Genomic DNA, 24,389 nt, shown 5'->3' with positions numbered 1-24,389 from the left:
AAATGTATTAATCAAAGTATGGTATATGCAGGAGAGAATTCAAATGGTTTAATTCCTTTGAAAACTAACTCACTGTCCAGAAAAAATGAATACCAGAAAACTTACTCGAAAGGTGGAGGGGAAGATCAAGAGAAGGGAGGGAGATGAATGAAGAGAGGAACAGGAAGGAGAATGCAGTCATAACATTCTATGTATGTCCTATGAAACTTGGAAAACAGAGTAAGCATTGGTTTGGAAGGATGGGGAGAATGACGAAATGAGAGACATTGGTCATGATTCATTATACTTATAAGCTGATTTCTTGACTGTAACCCCCTGTGTAAAACCATTTAAAGATAATAAAAATACAATTAAATAGAAAGAGCAATAAAGGGGATGGACCCAAGTGATGGACATTATTTGCATATATGGAAAGATCACAATGAAACCTTATTGCACAATTAATTTATGCTAATAAAAATGAATGGAAAAGAAACTAGAAAAACCTAAACTGGGCAGGTTTAAGTGGGTAAAAATTCTGAATAACCACTAAGAGGAAAGCTCCTTTTATTACTTAAAATCTTGAATAGAAGCCTATTAAAATTATGTGAGGTAAAGTGGATACATTGTTCTACATAAAAGAAAAGCAGGTATGTGTATTCAGGAGTCAGGTACAGAGGAGGGCGTCTGGGTAATTACCTTCCTCATTGTTGGGAGCAGCAAGCAAACAAAGTTACCTCATTTCTATGTATCACACTAACTTTTAAGGCCAACAGAAAATGTACTGTGGGTTTTAGGTGACTGAATGTTTTTTTAAAAATCCCTTTTTCATTCTCTAATATTTTGAAATAGCTCATTGTCTAAAATATTTACTTGGTTATACAAGTTTCTATATCTAAGTAGTTATGCAGAATATGATTACTTTTATACTCCCAATATTCAGTCAGATAGAAATAGTTGAGTGAGTTCACAAACACAAGAAAACGCAGCATCCAAGGTTCTTTGGAGAAATAAGTGTCATAGGAAATTTAATATTTCTCGATGTAAAAGTACTCTAGATTGGGATAATTACTACAGGTTAGGCTTTCCTTTTTTTTTCCTTAAAATTTTAAAAGACATTTAACTTGCCTACATGGATATTATTAGAATCTGACCTTGAATAAATATTTAACAGCTTTGTAAGAAGAAAGTTATGTCTTAAAATTGCTATAGCAAGTGCAATGCCTCCTCACTAATAATTACCTTTTAGGACCAGGAATTCACTTTAAGCTGTGTTAAACATATCTCCCGTGAGAAGATTGACACATTAAATGTTTTCTTCAAAAATAAAACCCCAAATCCAAGCCTTCTTTTGAGTCATTACAAGGGGCCACCATGTATAAAACGTTAGCTGTAGCCTGTATCTAAGTCCATGTCTATGAATAATAACTGCAAATCAGGCATTTGTTTCAGGCATTTATGGATTCCAACCGTATGCTATACTGAAGAAATCAACAAATTTGCTTTCATAGAGTAGCTATAAAATCTGAGTTACACATTTCATAAATACTGGATTCGTCAACCTTCCTTTAGTCAGTTTGAGTTAATGTTTGACTTAACTATGAATATTATTATCATAAACATCTGCGTAAATAAACTTATCTTAAACTGAAACAAGGTAATATTTAAATAATTAAAAATTATATTGTTTGCTTATAAGAAATTAAAAAACCCATAATAAGTGTGAGGGTGTATTTAATTTTATGGGTATCCTAATAGGAGGATCCATTAAAAAATGAGTATTATAATCATTCTGCAAGCTGTATTGCAGTATTGAAATAGTTTAATGCTAGGGTAAGAGTAGTTTGGGGTAATTCACCCTCAATCAGACTTACAAAGTTTATCATGGTATTAGTACTATCCAGAAGAAAAACATTTCTTAAAACTTTTGCAGGCGATACCCCCCCAACAGTGGGCACAACTTCCCTTCTGGGAGGGTGTCGGCACCCCTGCATTGGGTGGCACGTATCGGCACCCCTGCACTGGTTGCTGCAGCCCAGCTTACCTGCCCGACTCGAAGGTGAACCACGTGGAATCCCGACCGTATCTCCTCAGGGAGCTGAGAGGCCACATCACCAGTTTGACCTTGGCGTTGTGGATATCCCAGAGATAGATATTCTCATGAGTGATCTGCATTGTGCATTCACCATAAATATCCAGATTCGGCGTAGGCATAAGATACACATTGAATCGTTCTGCAGACAAACAAAGGATGGAAAGGATTAAACACCAAGCGCCCTACTGTGGACAGCAGTGCTGTACTTATTTGTACCCTACCGACATCAGAAGCCACGGTCATGTCCTTGGTTGACACTGGCACACGCTGCAAAACATGACTACTTCCTACTTTGTGTCAGCAAAGGAGTTCATTAAAGTACCCCCCCCCATCTTTAAGCCATTCACTCACCCTTTCTACAGCTTTCATTTGTATGCATTTTCCACAGTGAGAATGAAGTGGTTAAACTGATGGAGGAAAGGGATAAAAGCTAGGAAGAGTCTCTGCCCAGATGGTGCTTAACTGCTTCTTCACACAATTCAAGCAGACATCGTAGCTGCAGTTCCTGCGAGGAATGCCTTAGTCTCTCTATTTAAGGGAGCACTGACTCAATGTCAAGTTTGCCACATGAAGTATTTAGTGCGCCATCACAATGACTCACTAGCTACTGGAGCACTGAACACTCCATTCCGTTTGTATCTCAAAATAGACCGCCGCTATGGTCTAATTCAACACATGATAATTGTAGAGCTACATTACTGCCTTTTGCAGATCTTCAGAAATGGCCATTGCAAAGAAAATAAAAATAGATAACTTATTCAATTCCTGGATTTTATGGATTTATGACTGAATATACTATTGTTAGGCACAATTCTCATCCTTGGTTTGCAATTTTCTTCCTGTCTCAAAGGCTACTGGAAGCTTCTGTAGCCTTGATTCCTATTTAATTTTGAAATGCAAAAAAGATTTGTAAATTCCAGGAAGTAAAGAACTTTATATAATCTATGAAGTACTCTATAAAAATTCTAGCTCTTAGAACCATATTCTCAGTTTATAGTAAGTGATCAATGAATATTGGCTAGCTGTATGAATAGAATAAATTATTCCACAATGAATATAGAATGTAAACATTGAAGACATAAAAAAAAGAACACGAGAACCATGATCACAAAAGTTAATGAGCTACCGGAAGGTGGCTCTGTGAGTTATTATTTGATTTCAAGGATGACTTTAGAGGCAGGACCATTGAATTAATCATTCTGATAGGCACAGCAATGCTGCCGTAGTTGGAATAGGATTGATATGTTTGGGAATGTTTTATCATCTACCATAACTTCATGAGCTTAAATGTGAAAGCCTGCTGGTGTGCAGCTGAACTGTCTATAATCTGTTATCTGGGGAATATCTTACCATCTAAAGAGTTTGCCAGAAACAAACAAAACAATATTCAGATTCCAAATGGGTTATAGGAAAGCTTAGACTTTAGGAGCCATACAGCTCAGGTTTAAACAAAAGTGTGAATACCTTTGGACAGGATCAGGCTGTTGACCCATGAAACGGATATGCACATGGATTTCTCATTTATGTTCTATGGAAAAGATGCATGGAGGTCGATTTTAGAGCACACAATGGAGAAAGAAAAAGTCCACATATATATTCCATATGTCTTAAAAGTGTTGGATGCGTGCAGCCTGGGAAAGCACAGACACAGCACCCCTCATCTCTGTTCCCAGAGTTATTCCCACGCCCAAGGGACTGCCTATATTAAATTCAAGGGGCACAACTTGCTATCAGAGTATGAATGAGAGGTGAATCCAGTGGGTTGATCCAGGAACAGAAATAACCCTTGGCCATATTTCCTTGGTCAAGACCCTTGTTGCTGAAATGTAGCCTCTCCATTTGCGTTAATCATATTCCACTGGCATGTAATGCTTCTCACTGCATCAGTTAGATTTCTGTGGAATCTGACGTGAGTGAGGAAAATGCTGCCCTTTTACTCCCTTGCCCCCCAACACCAATGCCAGTCTGAAACAGTCAAGTAAACCCTTGCCCAGATACTAAGAAACAATACTTCTTCCAGAATGTCGAAATAATAAAACACCACTAACCAACAAGTACTGCTGCTTACAGCTATGCTGACCACTGGTGATCAGAGCTCGCTATTTACTATGCAGAACACGCGAAAATAACCTTGACATGAAGTGTCCTTCACAGGATGGTGGTACATGACATACTGCCCGGAGGAGAACCCAGAAGACCTTGTGATTTTCCCTGAAATGTCTGTCTACTCCAATGTTAGAAGATAAAACTGAGTAGTAATAGTACACAAGAATGTTTTAAGAAGTAATGTTAAAGGAGGAATGAGCAGAATTTGATATATTGCAAACATGTACGGAAATACCACAATGAAACCCTTTTCTACCACCAATGCATGCAAATAGAAAAAAAAAAACAAGGGAAGAGTAGAAACATTATATAGGACACTAGAGACAGTTATAAAATAATAAACAAGTGAATTTTATAAGATTCACATAATATAGGGCTGTAGAGATTAAAAAACACAGAGGTACCTTTATAACCAAATAAAATGTGATTGGCTAATTCACCCTGAAGGAGTTTCTTTGGGACTGAACTCTAAGCTGTGCAAAACAAGCAACATTTATTTTCACACCTCGTTCTCTCTTTCTGCCATCTACTTTTTCTTTCTCTGGGAATTTTTTATCCTAGCACCTCCAATTAATTTCTTCGTGTCACAGTTTAGAATTCTCCGTTCTTTTTTTATGCCATTACCTTGCAACTTTTGAAAGAAATTATCCTAAAAATATTATTTTCAATTTTCAAAATGCATTATCCCCTAGTGCCTAATTTTCAAGGATTTCAGATTAATTTAATCCATCAGGATATAAAGAGAGAGGCAGCATATTATTTCACATACCTGCTTTTCACCAGATTCTATTATTGTGAGAAAAGAATCCTGCTGCTTCACTATGAACAAATTATTTCTCTCTTTTTTTGTAAAAACACAGTGTTTTACTAAAAATTGTTAAGCCTTTCATTGGAAAGTCTATTTCAATATGGTGGAGGTGAACAGAGCGCTTCTAAAATGATTGTGTGTGTGTGTGTGTGTGTATCTATCTTCATGAAGAAAATGTAAAAACACTGTTAAATCTTGTCACTTTTAAAAGTTAAGAACCCTTTGTTGAGATCCCTCTACACTTAATATTTCTGGTAGATCTGGGTTCTACTTATTCCCAAGGGAGTATGAGGCTGCTCCTCTGAGATTTTTTTTTTTTTTTTTGGTTGGTTGTGGGGCTTGAACTCTGGGCTTGGGAACTTTCCCTGTGCTCTTCAGCTCAAGGCAAGCGCTCAACCTCTTGAGCCACAGCAGCACTTCCGGTTTTCTAGTTGTTTTTATTGGAGATCAGAGTTTCACAGACTTTTCTGCCCAGACTGGCTTTGAACTGTGATCCTCAGGTCTCAGCCACCTGAGTAGCTAGGATTACAGGAGTGAGCCACCGGCGCCTGGCTCCTCTGAGGTTATTAATCTGTGAAACCCATTTTAAGATATGGCCTGGAAAGTAGTACAGAAACCAATCCTGTTGAAAGTGACTCTCCATTCTCTAAGGATGAAGCAAGCATATAAAAAAACATGGGAGGAGGAGAATGGAGAGAACAAGATACGTTGTACTCAGAACCCGACAGGCAATTGTAACCTCTCTGTACAACAGTAATAAAAGTAACTATTTCCTAACATCTGCTTCAATAAATTAATCTAACTGCAAATGATGCATGACCATTTGGAAAGGGAGACCCTACGCCAGGTGGAACCAAAGAAGGCAAAGAATACAGAAAGAAGGTATAAGACAGATCATTTACAATGCACCAAAATATGGATAATCAAGTATATTTGGTTTAATATGATCAAGAATAAGGCACCATCATACTTAGTTGTTGGTGGCTCATGCTTATAGTCTTAGCTACTTAGGAGGCTGAGGTGGGTAGAAGGAGGTTCAAAGCCAGCCCAAGTTTAAAACTTCAAGAGACTCTATCTCCAATTAACCATTAAAATGCCAGTGGGGAGACCTGGAATAAGTGATAGAGTGTCAGCCATATACAAGAAAACTGAGTGGGATTATAAAGCACTGAGTCTAAGCCTTGGTACGGTATCACATGCGCGTGTGAGTGCACACACAAACAAACATACACACATACACACACACACACAGAGAAAACAAATGCTGCCATTATAAAGGACAAAACAAACAAACAAACAGCCATTTCCAAGTAGCCTAAGGAATTGAAAGGAAACTACTCATCTGGTGATAATGTCCTAAAATAGAACAAAAATCCTAATATAATAACTGTCAAATATATGGGTAAACAACTTTCAAAAATTGTGTGCAATCAATTTTAGGGTAAAATGTTGCTTACTGACATAAAACACAATATAATTGGGAGTTTAAAAACCCAAATGTCTTGCCCAGGAATTTTCATTTATTTGTTATCTTATTTTTTTTTACTAGCTTATATGAGTTATACAAGACATGGATTTTTATGTTGTGAAAATTTAGGGTTCCATATGAATTCACATATAAGACCACGCAGTTTTATTTTAAATATCCAAAACAATAAATAAGATGGAATACTTATTAAACCATTTTGTTCACCCGAGGTAAGTATTGGTATTGAATATTCAATGACATTTACAAAGTCATTTTTCCTTAGGATTCAGTGAGCCAATAAACGGACCAGGCCCAAAGAAGGCCTAAAATATTGGCACAGTGATAAATCAGGACTGGTGTAAAGGGTATTAAACCAAGTGCGGAATGATAAAAATTGGGTAAATTAAGGTGTGTGAGAAAGAGTAATTGCTCAGGACAAATAAGTCAAGGCAAAGGGTCTCAGGCAGTGCAGAAAGGAAGGGAGCACTGGTCTTCCTGAAGTCTTCCTGAAGAATTCAAGAGTAGATCTAGTTTCTGGCAGGAATAAATCCCAGGATGGTTGTTAGTCTAAGCCTGGTTGGTGGAGGTCAATGGAGCATGTAGCTGCAGAAACAAAAACATCAGAGATGGCTTTTGTCACAAAGTAGATCTCACCCAAGCACAAATAAACAGGAAGAAAGAGGGGGGAGGGCTTCAATCAGTAATAATGTCCACACTGTAGAGTACAGAGGGAAAACTTTAAAAGGAGGAACCCCCAGAAGAGCAGAAATGTGCTAAGTTTCCCTTGTAGTAAACAATGTTTTCAAATATTGGCTTTTGCCATATATGGTGTAATGATTAATTACTCTTTATGATATTGGAGTTTTGAGATGAGGGCAAATAGTCTATCACTTGAGACACGCCCCAGCCCCTTTAGTTATGACTCAGATAAGGCCTCGTGCTTTTCCCATGGGGCCAGCCTGTACAATGCCCCCTGCCTCATGTGTAGCTGCGATTACAGGAATGAGCTGCTCTATCTGAAAAATAAACTAAACACCAAAGGATCTGAAGCATCGCTCGGGTGTTAGAGCCTTTGTTTAGCAGATACACTGCTCCGAGTTCAATTTCCTGTACTACCAAAATAAATCAAATGTTCTGGTCACCTTTCCCCCACAACTGAACGAACAGAACACCTTTCACTACCCTGCTGCCTGGTGACACACGGGCCTTCTTACTGCTGAAGTCTTTCCTCCATCCTTCTCCTGGACGTGGGCCACAGAGAAGCAGTCGTGTGGTGTGGCTGTTTGGAAGCCCGTCTCACTATAAGGAATCCACGCTGTCCACTCAACTACTCCCACATTGCTGTCTCACTAAAAGTAGACATGTGTCTGGTCCAGACGCTGATCTGTAAAATCTGTTCCCAAGAAAAACCTCAATCCCCAATTTGCCACCTCAGTTCAGAACCATTATAGCACCTGGAACTAGAACCAGATCCAGGACCAGGAAACCTACAAACTCAGGTTTGAAGCCATCTGGTCCCCGTGTGGGCCGTGTGTGTGTGTGTGTGTGTGTGTGTGTGTGTGTGTGTGCGCGCGCACGTGCGCTATTCCAGAGTACGGTAAGATTGGAATCCAGTCATCCAATTCTGTACAGGTACGTGCCCCCTCCTTTCCCTCTTTATCCTATGAAAGATCCCCCAAATCCTCTTCAATTAGTACTCTATCCTGTTCCAAAGATTATCTGTTAATCCACACCTCTGGGGGGGACCTCTGAGTCAACAAGAAAACCTCATTCTGCACTCTATGAACAACTGTCACTACACCACTGCACAACATGAAATTTTAGTAAGACTGCAAATTCAAGAAGCTGTTTACTACATGCCACCTATGCAAAAGATCATGGACATTGATCTAATGTGAAACATGGCAGAGGAAGCACACAAGAGTCTGCCACTTGCAAAACTGGATGTAGGCCTGATATTTGTTACTAAATACTAACCCGATTTGGAATCTAATCACCCTGGTGTTTGAAACAATCTGCTTTGTTCTTTCACAATTACAGGAGGTGCTAAAGGAATGAGGTAGAATCCTATCTGAGCAGAACATAAGGAGACATTTCAAGGTCATTCTGTAATATACATTCTTACTCATAAAATGGTCACTCTTTCATTCCAGATCCTTACAAAAACGGGCAGATGTCTGCTTGTTGCGATACATCCATACACTGGTATAAGGCAATTAAGCAAGATTTGTAGTACTCTTCAGAAACTGTGACTCCATTTCCACCCAAGCTGAAAACTTGTTAAAATTTATTTTATGATAATATGACAATAAGTTTCTTCACCAGCCACCATCTGTTTATTGCAAGTGGTCTCTGCGAATCCAAACACATGCATGCCCTGAATCAATCTGTAAAATCCTTAACTATTTTTTAATCTCCCTACAATTTCCATTTTTTAAAAAACAAAAGCAACTATCCACAGTATGTTATCTGCATTTCCAAGTAAATCATATTCATCACAGTGAATGGTATTAAAAAATCCTCAACAGTTCAACTTTTGCTATTCCTTAAGGAGAAAACCTTGTTTCAGTGTATTTTCATAGAGAACATAGGTATTCTTCTTGTCATTATATTGCATATGAAGCATTATCTGGAATATTCCACATGCTTGAATATAAGCAAGTTAAGATGCTATTAAAAATTCCTTGGGATCAAACTTTAATAAATGTAAAATATTTCACTATTGCTATGTTATAATTCCACTTAATGATTATTTGGTAAATATAGAAATGCAGCAATTTTGCCTAATTCAAATTAAGCTTCAAGGGAGGTGGGGAGGGAAGGGATGGTGGGAGAAAAACAAAGGAGGAGTAAGAATGCTCAACAGAAAATGTCCTCATTGCCTTACTCATGTAGCTGTAACCCCTCTGTACAGCATCTTTACAATAAAATAATTTAAAAAAACAAAATAGCTTATTTTTAGCTCATCTTGCTGAATAACTTGCTCTTTTGTTATCAAATTGGATTTTTAAACTCATGTATATAATCATCGTTTTTGATATCTTTGCTTATTACATATTAACATTAGAATCACTGGACCAAGTATTTCACATGCTTTTAAGTATCACATCTTGACAAATAACTTAGCAGAAACTCTTTACCAATTCATATTACATATATATATATATATATATATATACACACACACACATATATCTATACATTTAATGCAGTTATTTAAATGTTATTTGCTAGATTTAAAAATATTAGGTCTATTGTTTCTCTTGATGTTTTTAAGAATTCTGTACACTAGAAACTTATTCATTTAGAAAAAATGCTTCATCCTAGATTTCTAATAATTTTGGCTATGCTACTTAATTCCAGATGGTAGAAAGTAGTTTTATTATTATTTTGTAATAAATCCCCATTGTTGAAAGTTTAAGCGGCACTGGATCATAGTATTTACATCTTATGCATGGTGTTCAGGATCATTCTGTGATCAAGATACAGAATGCCTTTATGTCACCCCTTCAAGTTTCCTTCTGCCATGTTCTGGTCCCCTCTCCCTCAGACCCAAGTGACGCTCTGATTTCTAGCACTGTAAATTACTCTCGTCTATTCTAACAGGCTCTTGTGAATTGGTAGCAGCCACCTTTAGTACATCACTAATTTATTCCTTCTGTAGCTCTCCATCTAGTTATTTACTTATGTTAGAGATACTGCAGTTTGAATTCAGGGCCTTGCCAGACAGAAGCTCTACCATGAAGCCAGACCTTTACTTTCTTTTAAAGTTTTTGAGAGCGATTTTGTCAAAGGTAATTTGGATTTTTATGATTTCAATTACCTTCAATCACTCTTGCTTTCAGGGTTTGTGTAAGGAATCTCTGTGTATCTTTACATTGTATCCATCTTAAACTAATGTTTGATGATGATGTTAAGCAGGATTCAGGCTCATTATGTTCTTAAAAATAGCTATCCTAGAACAACTCATTTAAGAAGTTTCATTTAGTCACTTTATTTCTAGAAGTAACTAGCAGGTTTATGGAAAAACAGGGCTTTGGTGTCTGTGTTAAATATTATCTGTCCATATTCTCTGTCCTGTGCTTTTCAGTCTCTTAGTTCTGTCAATCTCATTAACTTTTCTTCATCTCAGTTGTTCAGTTGCTGATATAAGGTCCTGAAAGTAGGAACTCATTTCAACATGGTACCTCCCTCTCAAGATGCTTTGGCTAGGTGTGGTCCTTTGCCTGCCAAATGCATTTAAACAGCCGTGGCAAACCACTGGAGTTATTTCTGACTTCTGGGACTTTTATGGGGTTTGTGTTGCACCTAATTTGGGAAGAACTGACATCTAAATGGCCCTGCAAATTCTAGCCATAAGTATGGATTGTTCTTTTTTAGTATAATGCACTATTTAGTTATCTAATTTTTACAGTAGTTTGGTTGTTTGTTCATGAAAAATGTTTGTAACTCTGTTACTTGTCTAGACATTGTTGGCTTTTAGTTACTTTCCTAGTAGTATGAGTTGTAGATTTATCCTTTATTTTCTAAATTTTGCATCACTCAATGGTACAACCACGTGTCACCGCAGTTTACAGGGAAATCACAAAGTAATTGAAATTTCTCTAATGGTATGAGATTCTTTAGCTTTTCTATTTCTTCTTGACGTCATTTGAACTAAGTAATATAAAATGAGATTATTTAACCCACCTGAGAAGTGAATGCCATTTTAATAAAAATTTGTTCAAGCTTATTATTAAAACTGATGCTTTATATATTTGGCTGGCTTTATTTCATAGGGTTCCTGAACTGTATCCTTCTCCAACTTTTTTTTTCCAACCTGTGAATTTTAGAGGTTCCAAACAAATATTTATTCCTTGTGGCTGGTATGACCCTTAGACATATCCCCTACTTTCCCTCCACAAATGTTTGTTTATCGAGGTGTGGTCTCACAAAGTAAGCAAGGTTGGCTTCAAACTCTCAGCTCACCGCCCCCGCCCGCCTCCCAATGCTAGGATGAAATGTATGTGTATAATAAATAAATTTACTATTTATCATGTGATAACCTAGGTTCTAGTAATGAATGGTTCCTATCAGCACCTTAAATTTGCTGCCAGAAAAATGCAAAGCTTTACAAAAATCAATTGAGGTGAAAGGCTGAAAAGTGATGATCTAAATAGCCATCCTGAAAGATTCAAAAATGAGACCATGAAACCTTAAATCAAGTGGTGAGCGATTTAGCATATGAAAAAGAGCAGAACATATCAGTTTGGAACAGAAGTTGCTGTAACAAAGTCCCACTTGTGGGAGTCTTAAATGGAAATTTTCTCACAGGTGTGGAAGGAAGAAGCTCAAGAACAAGATAGATCTTTCCTAAGAACTTTCTCCTTAGATTTGGGGTGACGGCCTTTGCTGTTGTCTTCATATGGTATCCTATTTATGTCGATCTGCCATAATTTTCACATTTATATTTGTGAATATCACTCACTTGGACTAGGCTTTATATAGATTGTATATGTGTGTGTGAATATATATATATATATATATATATATATATATGTAACTTTACCTTAAATTTCTTTTAAAGTTTCTAACTCCACATAGCCTTTGTTCTAAGTGGTAGGAACAACAGATAAACTCATCTGAAGGACCAAAATTTAGCCCATAATACAGAAAAGGTATCAAGCAAATAAGTAAATCACTGGTGATACAAAGTAAGAAAATCAAAGGCTAGAAAAGAACCCTTTTATATCAATAGTGGTAATGTACACCAATGCAACCACTATGTTAATCAGTATAGACCTTCCTCAAAAAACTAACAATGGACGTTCTGACCCTCATGAACTATTCTTGCACATAAATCCAAAGGACTTTAAAACAACAAACTAGAGAGTTACCTGTATTATGCTTATTGCAGTTCTGTTCACAATAGCCAAACGCAGGAAATCAGACAAGGTACTGATTGTTTATTGTTGTTTTGTTTTGTGTTTATTGTTGTTGTTTTGTTTTGTTTTTGGTATTGGTCCTGGTACTTGAACTCAGGGACTGTGTAGTGTCTTATTTTTTTTTGCTCAAACCTAGAACTTCACCACTTGAGCCACAGTTCCACTTTGGGTTTTTTGGTGGCTAATTTGAGATAAGATTTTCATGGACTTTCCTGCCCAGGCTGGCTTTGAACCATGTTGCTCAGCTCTCAGCCTACTCCAGAGGCTGAGTATTGATTGTTTATGTTACTGATGGAGAAGTCTTGTATCTGGCACAAATTGGATCCACTTTTTATGTTCCTTCCAACTGCAATTGTAGGAATTTCTTACAAGTAAGTTGATTCTTGGTTATGAATTCACTTTTGCCATTATTAACATGCCATACCTGTTTTCTATACATGTTATTATGTGCTATGGATCCATAGTATTTTCAACATTACCATAGGCTATCTGAAATATTATTAAAAACTTGAAAGTCCTGAAAATTGTAATATTTTAATATTTGATATGTCCAGTTACTACAATCTTCCTCTTGACAGTGTCATTGAAAGTTGTGTATAATTTGCATGTGTGTGTGTGCAAATTTACATTTGCTTCATCTTACACTATGTAGAATTTAAAGTTGATCTGAAAGCTGCTGAGAGCATGAGATAATGATGATTATGGCAAAGGACTTAATCGATCACTACTTTTATCTTAGCAGTGCATACTCGTTTTCACCTTTACAAATCATTTGCATAACTATCTATTCTTGGCTTGCCTCAGAGTAAAAAGAACCAGGCTGTCTCAAAAGTCAGGAAAATGCTAGAGTAGGAGTAGGAATAGTATTTTTGAATGTCAAATAATGCTGTGGTCCAGACCTAGAGTGTGACTTCTTCTGATTATAAACACCACAAGAACATCAAGAGTCACATTACTGTCATTTCTTACACCAGTTCTGTGTGCATAAGTATCTTGCCCATTAAGAGAAAAATTCAAACTAAATCCATGCACATAATTCACAAGCTAAGAAAGTGATGCTTCTGATGAAGAATATAAGATCTATTTTAATACCAAAATGACTTAAGAGAAAACCTCTAAATCTATACAGACAGATCTTTTATAAACATTTGTACATATTTATGACTTCAAGAATGTATTAAGAAGTTAATGATTTTGTTTATTTTAGAAGGTTTCTTATGCTTGAGAACTCTGGAGCAGTATTAAGCCAATGAGGGAGCAGCTTTAAAAAAAGTTAAAACTCCAATTATCTAGCTTAAACAATATACACTTTTCTCTCACATTTAAAGTAAAATCAGCGCTTAATGCTGTCTGGGAATAGGAATCACCTCTCAGACCATCATCAGATGTGAAAGTCAGGACTGGATGAAAATAAATCTCAGTCTTGGTCATATTCTTTTATAGTCTATGTTACTTACCTCAGGGGGACTCTCAAATAAACTTATTTTATGCAAGATGAAATCTGTCAATTAGGAAGTGAGAAAAGTGGGGAATGAGGGTAAAACCCATGCCAATCTGTGTTCTGTTATCTCCTAGCTGCAGATGAATTATTCAGCTAGCCACTGTAAATTTGGACACCCTGAGCTATTCTGCTGAGATGTCCTTTATTGTCCTGCTGTGGTATGTATGATAATTTAAAAAGTATCAGCTCAGTCTCAATGGGCTAAGAAAAATGGAGGAAAAGCATTGTCTGTGCGTGGGGGAGCCCCTGTGATCTGGGATGCCAAGTGCAGGCGAGTCCCTGGGAAGGGAACTCCTTCCTAAGGCTTTTGTCGTAATGCGAACCACAGCAGAGGGCTGCTGAGCAGGCATGCCTGAGTGTCCCTCTGCATGTGTATTGAAGTTAGGCTTAATTTCTTTATGAGGCACCATGTAGCTTTTGAGGGACATTTAAATGAATCAAATACTACCTGCTACAGTTTTATAACTGCTCATAGACTTGTTAAATATATATATATATATATATATATTTTAAGTATATATATATTTCAAAAACTTATGGACTATATTTAATGGTTGGATGATAAAAAATAAATCGAATATAAGCATCTGTGTCATTGGTGATATTATAATGCCATGTTTGCTGTGAAGTATTCCACAGCAATGATTTTTTTCCTTTGTTTTTCCTTGCACTCCTTGTAAAAATGAAAACACGTACTTTTCACACAGCTCTTGCGTTTAACTCCGTATTTGTCTTGTCTAGAACATCCATATTGAAAACCTCTCTTTATATTCTAGCGAAATGAATAGAATCATCACATTAGAAAGAGCATTCTAGCAAACTAGAGGGTTATAGTATCCATGTGGATAAATACCACACGCAATGAGAATGTTTAAAAACATACAATGCTGCGGAAGAGACATAAGATGTTTCTACTTGTAAGTTTAATTTATGTGCTTTCATATTTCCATATGTAGTACTTGACAAAACTTTATCAGTAAGTTTGTCCTTTTTTAAGTTGTGAATGAGCAGTATAGTTTATTCAACACAGTTATGAATGTTCTGTGCTTAGAATAACTCTCAGAAAACAAATCAGAGAAATGGAAATATGAGTGTGGGGGAGGAAACAGAGTATGGAAAAGCAAAATTGAGCTATAGAAATGCTTTTGGATCTTTATAAAAACTATCTGAGTATCTATCTCTCTGTAATTATACATACATGCATATATATCTATATTATATCTATTTTTTCTTTTTTTATCGTGAAAATACTGTAGAGGGGTTACAATTACATGGCAAGACAATGAGTACATTTCTTATCAAGAATTGTAGCCTCCTCCTTTGTTTCCCCTTCCCATCCTACCTCTGCCACCCCACCCAATCCTCCCCCCCCCACCAAAGTTGTAAAGTTCGTTTTTCCACATAGACTTGTACATCTCATTGTTGCAATGGAGCCACCTGTATCCCTATTTAAACTATTTGTTTTTCCCTTCCCCTCCACAAATTATACCAACATCAAATACAGTGAAAGCAGGGGTTATACCGTGGGGGAGGGGGAGGGACATACAAAGCAACAAAGAAATCATCTTATAAAGTGTTAGAAACAATCACCTGAAAGAAAAAAAAAACCATTTGAATACATATGTTAGGGTTCATTTCTCTAACATCAACTTATCTGAACCTTTTTGTATCTACTTTTTCTTAGTTACTAAGACAAGTCTTAGTAGTGGTTAATAACAACATTGTGACATGTACCAAAATGCATACAATCATCAACAGCTCTTGCTTTTACCTGTGTGACCTCATTTATTCTCCGTGTTTGCCTCTGCAATTACTTTTTAATAAGGAGTGCTAGCTTCCCAATAGCCCTCAGCTTTTCCCCTGACCATCAAATACTAATAACACTGTAAAGTTTCTATCTTCCCAGTAACAGATCTTTTGGTGAGGCTTATATCTACTAAGAAATAGTGGGAAATAAGCTCACAGTTACACTGAAATGTAACAAAAATCTCACACTGAACAATCAATTCATGACTTTCGTTTTGTTACAGGATTCCATGAAGAGCAGGAGGCATCAGAAATGGCTTCTAAACCAGCCAACAGTGTAATAAGGAAACAACCCGAGGCACACACCTACATTTCACGATATCCTGAGGTTTCATCTTCTGTGGCATTAGCCAAATACCCTAACAGCCTTTGGTGACCACCTTTACATCAATCAACTAAAAGTAACCGACTAAAAGTAACACAAAAAGCATGCTATTTATCTGGAAGCCTTTTCCGGCACAGCTTTCTCTACCCATGTGCGTGGACAGACGGCCTGTGCTGTGCCCGGGCGTTTTCTGTCGTTAGTTGCCACCGTGAGAAAGTCACTCGGTAAAGCTGGACTGACCCGTTTCTTGGGGCTGAACCCTTTCTCGGATCTCTACAATTTCTAGCACTGCGCCCTGAAAAGACCCGTGAAGGCACGTGGCAATCTCAACTGACCGTTCTGCTCCCGCTGCACTCCGGCTGCCAGCAGGTCGGGCTCCCCCAGGCTGATGTCGTTGAGCCGCGTGCCCAGACACTCCATGCACAGGTGCTTGCACCACTCCTCCGCCTCCAGCTCTGGAAGTGAACACAGGGGTCAGCGTCACCAGGGGTCAGCGTCACCAGGGGTCAGCGTCATCCAGGGGTCAGCGTCACCAGGGGTCAGCGTCATCCAGGGGTGCTGGAAAGATGGCCAGGTCGTTTGTCCTGAGCCATTCGCCCAGGAAAACCAGGTAGGAGTTAACTAAAACTACACTCACAGGGTGGAAAAAATACCATCCCACTGTGATTTCCTATTTCGAAATGACCTGCGCAAATCATTTTACATTATTCATAAATACTTGACCTTTTACTCAGAGAATGGTCTATGCATATTTGTTTCCAATCTATATTATTTTTTGATCGATTAAAGTTTGGGCCAGAAATTGCTTAGAAAAGTGAACTGAAATGTAAAATTAAAAAAAAAACATATGGAAATGAATATCGGAAAATATCAGACGAGCCTGAGCCAGCGAATGTCTTCTTGATTCTGGCTGGCAGGTGTGTGGGCCGCTGGTCTGCCCTCTGAGTCACTGTCCCTTACGATGGCTCAGGGATCTCTCAGGGAGAGGATCACTTTCTCTCTAAGCATCACAACGGAAGTGGCTCTTCTGACCCAAAAAAAACCCTAGTCATGCCCAGAGAGACACAGGATGCATTTTTTCCTTCTATGTGGAAGCTGGACTTATAAACGCATATGTAAATACACTGGGTTGTTACACAAGGGTATATGCTGACAAACATATTGATTACATATGGTACATTCCCTTAAAAAGGCAAAGTTCTCAAAGTAAAACATCAGGAATCTGGTACTTAAAAGTGGTGGGTGGGGCTGAGGGGGAGGGGCGGACTAATGAAGAGAAGACAAGAGTGTGGCCAAGAATGCCTTGTATATCTTACAACATTACAAAGAGGGAAGGGACGGGTAGGCAAGGATTGAGTGAGGATGCTGAAAGGGGCTACAGTGACCCTGACATGCTGTATTCAGACTCCTCTGTGCAATGTCAACTCCTCTGTACAACTAAAGATAATAAGAATTAATTAACGCATAAAAAGGAATTAAAACCAGGACTGGATATTTACTCTGCAGATGCAGGAAGAAAGCACTGAAGTTTAATATTTTGGCGCAAGTTCAATATCACTTACGGAAACGGGATCACAACGCTGGCATTGACACTTGCCCAGAGATGTTTCTGACTTTTCCGTAAGTCTGTACTAGAGCTGTTTAACATAGATTCCCATCAACCCTCTTGCTTGGTGTGGATGCCATCCCAACCTTTGCCCTGACATTTCTATCTCCTCATAGCAAGTTCCCTGTGACAGGTTTTCGTGACTGCAGGGATGTAAATACCAAGTGCCTTCAATGGTCAGCGTCAACAAATCCGGGAGTTCCTTCTTCCTGGGCCATGCTGCCTTTCCCACAAAAATAGTTTTGATCAACTCAATGCCAAGACAAATGTGTCATTTCTGTTTCGTATTATCAGGGCCATAATATTGATTAGAAAATAAAGCCAAAAGAACATTCTGCTTACCACAAGTATTAGTCTATTAATAATAGATCTAAAACAACAAATGATTCCAATCTTCCAGTTGTGTCCCTGTACAAGGCACTGTCTGCATACTGTAGGAATGTCCTGGGCCTTATTCCCCATCCTCCAAAGTCCTGACACACTGCCCTAAACCTATGGCTCACCCTAGACTCCGAGACTTTCAGGGAGGCCCCTCCACATTGACCCTATTCTCATACCCTTTGTGGGGACAGCGATCACACAGCTGGACGACAGGCTGCCCCCGCGAGGAGCGGCAACCGTTGCGTGATAGCTCCTTTGAAGGCTAACACCGCGCAGAGATCCGTGCAGAACCCAGCTTGCTAGAATGACCCATCAGAATGCAGTTTGATCCAGACTGTTCAATTATGCAGACCTTTCTCCATCCGCTCCAGTTCCTCACCTATGCAAATCTAAGACAGGGTGGGAGACTCTGGCTCCTGTCTCTCATTATGGCAGGCTAAAAATGAATTAAATGCACTTATTGCCTTTCCTCATTTGTTGTATTTATTTGATTTCTGAGATTTCCTAGAGTTGGGTCTCTGTCGTTGGGCTCAGGTAACCTAAAATGATTCAGGTTCATCACCAGCCTGAGTCAAGAATCAGGAGGATTCCAAAGTCAGCGTGGTCCCTTAGCTGAAGTCAGAGGCCAGGGCCTGAACATGCAGGCTTTTCCTCATGATCCCAAGAAATCACCCTTTCTAATCACCAGGCCTCTGTATACCTGCTGGGTACTGGCTGAGGTTCATCGCGTTGTCAAAACCTAAACAGAAAACCTTTTCCCTTGTCAAACAAGAATGCCAGACTCCAAAGAAAAAAAAATCATAAAGGAAATGACATTGGAAATAGTTTTTAATGGATATATTGAATTTTAATTTATAGACCTTTTTTTAAATTGAAAGTTCTTACAGCAACAAGCAAAATCTAACCGATTTAGTTTGCATAATATATATCAAGAAATTCTTGAGATTTCTGTCATGGGAATTAGTATGGATATATATTCTTTATGTCTTGAATTTTCCTCAGAAAGCTGCTTTGAAAATTATAGGTAAAAATCCATTGCAATCAGCATCTTATGTGCATTACTCTACCTAACAGCATTTGCAGTTTTCCAAAGATCATAGCTAGTATGCTAACTGGCTTAAAAATGAAAATATTACGTAGTCCAAGCACTGGGATTCAATGTTTCTTGTAAGTAGTTAGGGTATGCAGAGAAGCTCAAGAATTAGATGTTTCATTCCTTCTTTCTGCTCACTTTTTTTTTTGTCCTAGAATTTAATAAGATGAAGAAAGCAATCATATACGAAGGTTCTATGAAACAGGAGCTGCAGAATGCAGGGCAGATGCCAGGAACGTTTCCTATCCCAGCACTGAGGAATTTATAGGCCTCCATCAAGCGTCATTTGCTTCAGCACTTTAGTAATTAGAACAGAAGAATCAAAATAGATCTGGGTACTGGTGGCTCACACCTGTTATCCTAGCTACTCAGGAGGCTGAGATCTGAGGATCGAGGTTCAAAGCCAGTCTGGGTAGGAAAGGCCTTGAGACTCTTATATCCAATTAACTGTCAGAAAACTGGATGTGGCACCGTGACTCAAATGGTAGAGCACTTGCCTTGAACAGAAAGAGGCTCAGGGACAGCACCCAGGCCCTGAGTTCAAGCCCCAGGCAAGAGTAGTAAAAATAGAATCCATGCACTCATAAGAAAGACTGAACTGTAACTGAGTTTTGAGAAGAAAGAAATAGAAACAGAGTAAGCTCTCTGCAATTCAAATAGAACTAAGGGTTTCGGTTTCATGCATTTATTGTGAACTCAGTATACATCAGGCAGTGTGTTAGAGGGTTATAGGAAAAGCATTAGTTCTGCTGTCAATAATTTCCAAATCTAGTGACTCAGACCGGTGAGTTCTGTATATATTGCTCCATGCTGATAACCCAGCCATGCAGAAACTGAGCTAAAGTCTTGGCAGGATGGGAAAACTTCAGAACAGGACCTTCAAGGCAGTAGGAAGAAAGCAAGGTGAGTGTACATGACCGTGTGTCAAGTGTGCATATGAGTGTGTAGGAGTTTTATGTGTGGGTGGGTGTGCATGCTGGGCGGGGGGGCTCCGCGTGTGTGTCCATGTGTTCCGAGTGCAGGGAGAGGCAGGGAGGAGGAAGGAAGGAAGATGGCTGGGGCAGAGAGGGAAGAGGGCTCTGCAGAACCTGAGAATGGCAGCGGCAACAGCCAGGATGGCTTGCATTTCACGCGGGGAAAGCGGGAGGAAGAAGCATGCCCTCATTCCTTCATTAGTATTCGGCGCGATTCCGTCCAAGCCTTCATCATGAAGGTATCACCCTTGGTCATCTCCATATTTAATGTAACAGTTTGGCTGAAGAGAAGGTGAATTTGTGTCTTTTCATTGTTTCATCTGATTTTGATAGTCACCTTTCAAATCATGATGGCTATACCTTATGTTTTTATTTGTTCTTAGGGCAACTTCTATGTGTTAAAGCCTTCTCTCTCTCTTATTGCATGTCATTCTGTCCTCCAATTATTTAACTAGGGGTTTTCTCTGAATTACCTTTCATCTCTCTCTCTCTCTCTCTCTCACACACACACACACAAAATCAACCAGTGCTAGGGACTGAATCCAGTACCTCACATTCTAGGAAAGCATGTTATTGAGCTATATCCAAAGCACTTCTCTCTCTCTCTCTCTCTCTCTCTCTCTCTTTCTCATCTACCTATCATCTCTCCATCTCTCTTATCTGTTTATCATCTATCAACCACCTATCTACCTATCATCCATCTATTTATCTATCTCTTTGACTGTACGTCTGTCTATCCACCTGTAGATTGGTAATTTTTGTTACAGAGTTAAGTACAAATAAAAGTCCAGATACCTACTGTCTTTTGTCATTTGGCCTTGCTGAGACTGAATAGATTTTTGAACTTCTTAACCTACACATGCTATATCATTGAATTTCCTTCTGGTGAAATAAAGACCTTGGAAATATTTCATAAAGTTTTATGTTTTTCTCTTTATGATAGAAGTGTGCTTTAATTAAGCTGTTTTTTTTTTCAGAATAGATTGTGGCTAGATTCAAATTCTAAATTCTCTACAGTGAAAATTAACTCTTTTTTTTTCATTAGGAGTAGGATTGAATAAATAAAATTGAATAAAGTAGAGGGCTGAGATTTTGTATTATCCTACAGGGAAACTGCAAGATGTCTGAAAATAACATGATACATGAAAAAAAAGAGATGACATAGTAATGTGCAGTGTATGCCAAATGGGTTGATGGGCTGTGAGGAGAGGAGGCTTGGAGACGGTGCCAAACAGAAACCCTTCCACTGAAGATGGTGATTCCCTGGCTCCTTCCCATCTCCTCTTTATGGAGTTCTGGGAAGGCAACAGTAAGACTATAGGCCAGGAAACAGAAGAGCTTTTTTACAGAGGAGGCTTTCCTAGATGTCTGTTGAACAGATTATTGTATTCAAGCTTTATTGCTTTCATTAAATTTGGGCCTAAGGAAAATGACATTAAACTTAAATGATTCAAAATTATCTGTATTTGAAAACAGCGAGAATAATTTTCATCATATACACGGGAAGCGTGTTATGAACAAAAATTCACACAAGCAGAATTTGAAAAGCCTGTTGTCAATGTCACGTGACTATCATAAGTTGCAGGTGAATTCATCACTGGATTTAGCCTTTATTAAAAATCTTAAGGGGCTGGGACGGTGGCTCAGTGGTAGAGCGCTTGCCTTGCATGCATGAGGCCCTGGGTTCGATTCCTCAGCACCACATAACCAAAAAAGAAAAAAGCCAGAAGTGGCACTGTGGCTTAAGTGGTAGAGCGCTAGCCTTGAGTTGAAGAGCTGAGGGACAGCGCCCAGGCCCAGAGTTCAGGCCCCTCGACCGGACCCCCCCAAAAAAAACCAAAATAAAAATCTTAAGACAATGTAGGTTCAACACTTTATTTTTTTGCCTTAACCATAACTGCTAACTCTTTAAAAATGTTTCAAATACTGTGGTTACCACTCAACAAAGCAGTTTATGCGTAAAATGCATCTTGATCAACATCACCCCTTCCAACATTCTTGCCCATCTTTTCCCTACCCACCCTTCCCTCACTCCTTTTAATTTTGTAGGACACACATTGGATTAACCTTTGGCCTATGTGAAGATTTGGTTTGATTTGATGGTAAAACTTGTAATATTTGTTGAGATATTGCATGCATTTTTGCTGTAAAGCAAAACAGACTGTTGCTTAGAGAATATAAAACGTTCTCTTATTGTCATGTAAAGTTTCAAGAGCTACTTAAATAGAAAACATCTCTAGCTTGGTGATGCTCTTGTTTTCAAAGCTGGTCCTGGTTACCACTTCACTGGCCTTGCTGAGATCGAACAAGAGTTTTGTTTCTCTCTCTCACTGTGTCTGTTCTAAGCAGATAAGAAACAAGTTAAAACCCAAACACTTGCTTCTGCAAACATCAAAGACAGTATCTCTGTTTAACCCATAGGAAGTGGTTTCCTTCTTTCAGTCAGATTTGTGGAACTGATGAGTTTAGAGAAGGAGATACAATTAGTTTTCTTTAAGAAAGGAACACCTTATTTTCTCTCAGTGGAGTGCTCCTCATTTGCTTTCTTATGTAAGATTTACTCACACCTTATCTTTCTTTAATATTGAGTTCAAATATGACCTTCTTAGGTGAGCGTCTCAGATCTGGGTTTTGATTTGATGTTTTCTTTGATGTTTAACACATTTTATTATAGTCCAGCTGTATAATGATCAATTTTCTGTCTTTTCTAACCACTCAAATGTAAGAAGTTGGACTACTTGGTTTAATCTCCGAAGAGTATAGCTCAACACTTGAATGTGGAAACTAATAAATAAAAATGGAACAAGTAGATAGATATGATTTGCAGGTAATTCTCAGAAATCAAAGTCACAGTCTAAAACCAAATGAAAATAATTTGGGAAGTGTCTCTTGGATGTTTTGAGGGCTATATTTATATCCATTTATTGGGAGCCTGTAAGTTAAGTTTCACTTTTCTCTCTCTCTCTCTCTTTCTTTCTCTCTCTTTCTTTCTTTCCTTCTTTCTTTCTTTCTTTTTTACCATTAGCTTACCTAGATAAAAGAGTTCTTTGATGAGAAAGGGAGAAGGAACACCACTGAATATGGGTCCCTTAGCCAAAGGTTTTCTTGTTTAATCGCTCACCTTTTTCTTTGAGTTCATTAGGGTATCTATGTCAGCATGGAAGTATTGCAAACCTGCCTTTGATTATCTATGTGAGAAATACACATTATTTATTACTATCAAATTATTATTTCCTATGTAAGGATAGCAGAAATTTCTGGAAGGGCCAGAGTAGAAAGAAATGAGTTCCCACCTAATTGTGTTGCATTGTTCATAAAGGTAATCATAGGTTATTTTCTTTGATCTAACAGCGGGTTGATGTTTCAAATTTTGAGGATCAATATGGGAAACATTTTTTCGGCTATTTTTCTCCTTCTGTGATTGAAGGAGTAAGGTACACCTCCAGGCATGGCCAGATAGAAAATTGCACCTGCCTATTTTCCAAAGTAACAAATGACAAATAGCAGCAATTGACGGAATAATCAAATGTGCCATTCTTCTGCCTAGTGACAAGTCATGGCAAACTGCTTTACTAGGGAGGTTTGTAAATGACACAAGAGTTTAAAACAATTTAGAGAAAATAAGGATGAACAGAAATCAACATCTGAAAGTACAGATATGGTACAGTGTGTGTGTGTGTGTGTCTGTGTGTGTGTGTGTGTGAGATGGAAGAAGAGTGTTAAAATGTTACAAGAACTCTGGAGTGAGTGAATTTCTGCGGGGGAAGGACAGTGTTGAAGTGTATATTTTCCGATCTGCAGAATTCCTCATAGATACCAGAAGAGTGTCAGCTATACACATGATCAGTTTCTCATAAGAACATAGTGATCACACACAGAACTTTTTGAGGGAGAGATGAGGTCCAGAAACCAATGCCATTCAGCACAACTTCATGAGGTGCAGAGGGATAGAAAGGGAAATAAGAATATGTAAGAAAGCTGTGAAATGTGACCATCTTGCCAAGGACAGAGAAAGAACTTATATCCTAAGAATTTACAGAGTTCTTAGTGTGTTCACATGTATTCAAGTTCATTACAAAGACATTTTGATAATGGCTTACGATCGGCATGGAACTGAATTACAACCTAACGCTGGCCCATGCCTTCAGAAAGGAACATAGAATTGTTTGCATGTTGTTAGCTTGCTTGGTAAGACTGATGTTGGGCCAAGTATAAGAATGGTAAGACCAGGGCTGGGAAGGTGGCTCAGTGGTAGAGCGCTTGCCTTGCATGCCTGAGGCCCTGGGTTCGATTCCTCAGCACCACATAAGCAAAAAGAAAAAA

General features: G+C 38.4%; 1 protein-coding gene across 1 annotated transcript in view; it reads right to left on the bottom strand.

Moving 5' to 3' along the window:
- Dok6 (docking protein 6) overlaps nt 1–24,389 on the bottom strand; it is a 178,544-nt gene that overhangs the window by 100,922 nt on the left and 53,233 nt on the right. Inside the window, exons 4-5 of the mRNA XM_013018903.1 lie at nt 16,348–16,467; nt 2,024–2,213 (exon numbers count right to left, since the gene is read on the bottom strand). Of these exons, the coding sequence (XP_012874357.1) occupies nt 2,024–2,213; nt 16,348–16,467 (310 nt within the window). The remainder of the gene's footprint in view (nt 1–2,023; nt 2,214–16,347; nt 16,468–24,389) is intronic.

Source organism: Dipodomys ordii, unplaced genomic scaffold (assembly GCF_000151885.1).
Source record: "Dipodomys ordii isolate 6190 unplaced genomic scaffold, Dord_2.0 Scaffold43, whole genome shotgun sequence".
Taxonomy (NCBI): Eukaryota; Metazoa; Chordata; class Mammalia; order Rodentia; family Heteromyidae; genus Dipodomys; species Dipodomys ordii.
The sequence above is the reverse complement of the archived record's forward strand: the minus strand, read 5'-3'. Positions and strand labels throughout refer to the sequence as shown.